This window comes from Vombatus ursinus, unplaced genomic scaffold (assembly GCF_900497805.2).
Source record: "Vombatus ursinus unplaced genomic scaffold, bare-nosed wombat genome assembly UNPS02014820.1, whole genome shotgun sequence".
NCBI lineage: Eukaryota > Metazoa > Chordata > Mammalia > Diprotodontia > Vombatidae > Vombatus > Vombatus ursinus.
Genome location: NW_020954598.1, coordinates 26,960,185 through 26,961,931, shown reverse-complemented (window position 1 = coordinate 26,961,931; position 1,747 = coordinate 26,960,185). Strand labels below are relative to the sequence as shown.

Here is a 1,747-nt window from a genome sequence, read left to right as displayed (position 1 = left end):
TGTATTCATTTCTGTTCAGTCTGGGATTTTTCTGTGACCTTTGAATTCTAGATTTATTTTCCTGCCAAGGTTGTCCACCAGACAGGAAAAGAGAATGTCCAGGAACCAGTCAGTGTCTAGGGTAGGGCAGGTGTACATAATAGAAATGAGATGACCTCAAAGTTGAGGCTCAGTCTACAACATAAAATATAGGCATGAATTTACATAAAGAAACCAAGGTTTAAAAAACGAAAGGTAAAGTAAGACAGAGACAAAACAGACAGGGCATTAGTGCAGTTGAGGTTGGTCAGCTGCCCTACTATCAAAGCCTGCTTGAAAAACAGACAAAAAGACAACTAAGAGCAATTTTGAACAAACACGGTGTAACCTTATAGAGATCACTTAAATCTCTAAGCCTCAGCACCTTCATCTATAAAATAGTCTAATATATATACAACCTATCTCAGGTTTTTGAAGAAAGCACTCTGAAAAACTTAAAAGTGATATAGAAATATGAGCTTCAGCACTAATAGGTCGCCAAACTGATTAATTGCAGTAAACAATATTGACTAAAGGATCATGTCTGACATGGGTAATAGGGATACCTATACCAAAGAAGAGAATAATGACAAGTTTTGAAGGCACACTGGGCATGATAGTAGCCATTAACTTCTAAGTCTTTGTAAAGTCCTTCATGATCTCTACTCAGCTATTAACCTTTCATGCTCTTTTACCTAACATGCTTTTACTCAAGCTGTATCATTAAAGACCCATTCAAACAAACATATTAATAAACCGTTTAATTACTGTTTCAAAAACTTTTGTTATATTTCTCATCATGTGTGTATAAACATGCGATATTTAAGCTATTATACATCAAATAGGCTTTTATAGCTTCTGTGGACTGGTCTTGGGAACCTAACCATCAGTCTTAGCAATGTACCTAGAAGAAAAAGAAATTATGTTTTCTAAACAACTACCACAAGATGAACCTTTAAAATAAAAATAATATATAAAGAGGGAACTGTTTGTACTCAAGCTATAATTACATTTCATAGTTTCCTATAACTTTTGAAATCCTGTTTTGTATATATGTGTGTGTGTGTGTACACACATATGTGTATGTGTATGTGTATGTATATGTATATATGTATATTGCTAGCAACATCCCTATCAGACCACTAATGATTAACCTCAAAGTTAATTAATGACAAGCCTTAAAGTAACCTCAATGATTTCTCGGCAGCAGTTAATGTTTTGAAGGAAAATAAGGAATAGGGGAGCCCTTTTTTCTCATGCCTTAAAACATCATCACAACTTGTGACATATTCTTCATATTATGTCTTAAGTATATACATTTAACAAAGTGATAAATCTAGCTACAGCTTTCCCCACATTTATTACTCTCCTCTGTGAAGTTGTCGATGTCTGATAAGGGCTGAACTCCGGCTGAAGGCTTTCTCACATTCATTACATTTATAAGGTTTCTCACCAATATGAATTCTCTGATGTTGTGTAAGATGTGAGTGGTTTCGAAAGTCTTTGCCACATTCATTACATTTATAGGGTTTCTCTCCAGTATGAATTCGCTGATGTTCAGAAAGGGAGGAACTGTGACTGAAGGCCTTTCCACATTCTTTACATTTAAAGGGTTTTTCTCCAGTATGAATTCTTTGATGTTGAGTGAGGCATGCACTCTGATTGAAGGACTTCCCACACTGATTACATTTATATGGTTTCTCTCCAGTATGAATTCTCTGATGTTGAG

At 35.1% G+C, this 1,747-nt stretch overlaps 1 protein-coding gene across 4 annotated transcripts in view; it reads right to left on the bottom strand.

The window, feature by feature from the left end:
* Positions 1-782: 782 nt before the first annotated feature.
* The window catches only part of LOC114024097 (zinc finger protein 883-like), a 16,538-nt gene continuing 15,573 nt past the window's right edge, over positions 783-1,747 (bottom strand). For 3 of the 4 annotated variants that reach the window (XM_027836955.1, XM_027836956.1, XM_027836957.1), the window contains one exon: positions 783-1,747. This exon is cut by the window's right edge and continues 1,352 nt beyond it. In XM_027836955.1, the coding sequence (XP_027692756.1) occupies positions 1,355-1,747 (393 nt within the window). In that variant the 3' untranslated portion in view covers positions 783-1,354. The other variant, XM_027836958.1, reaches the window with a different exon arrangement.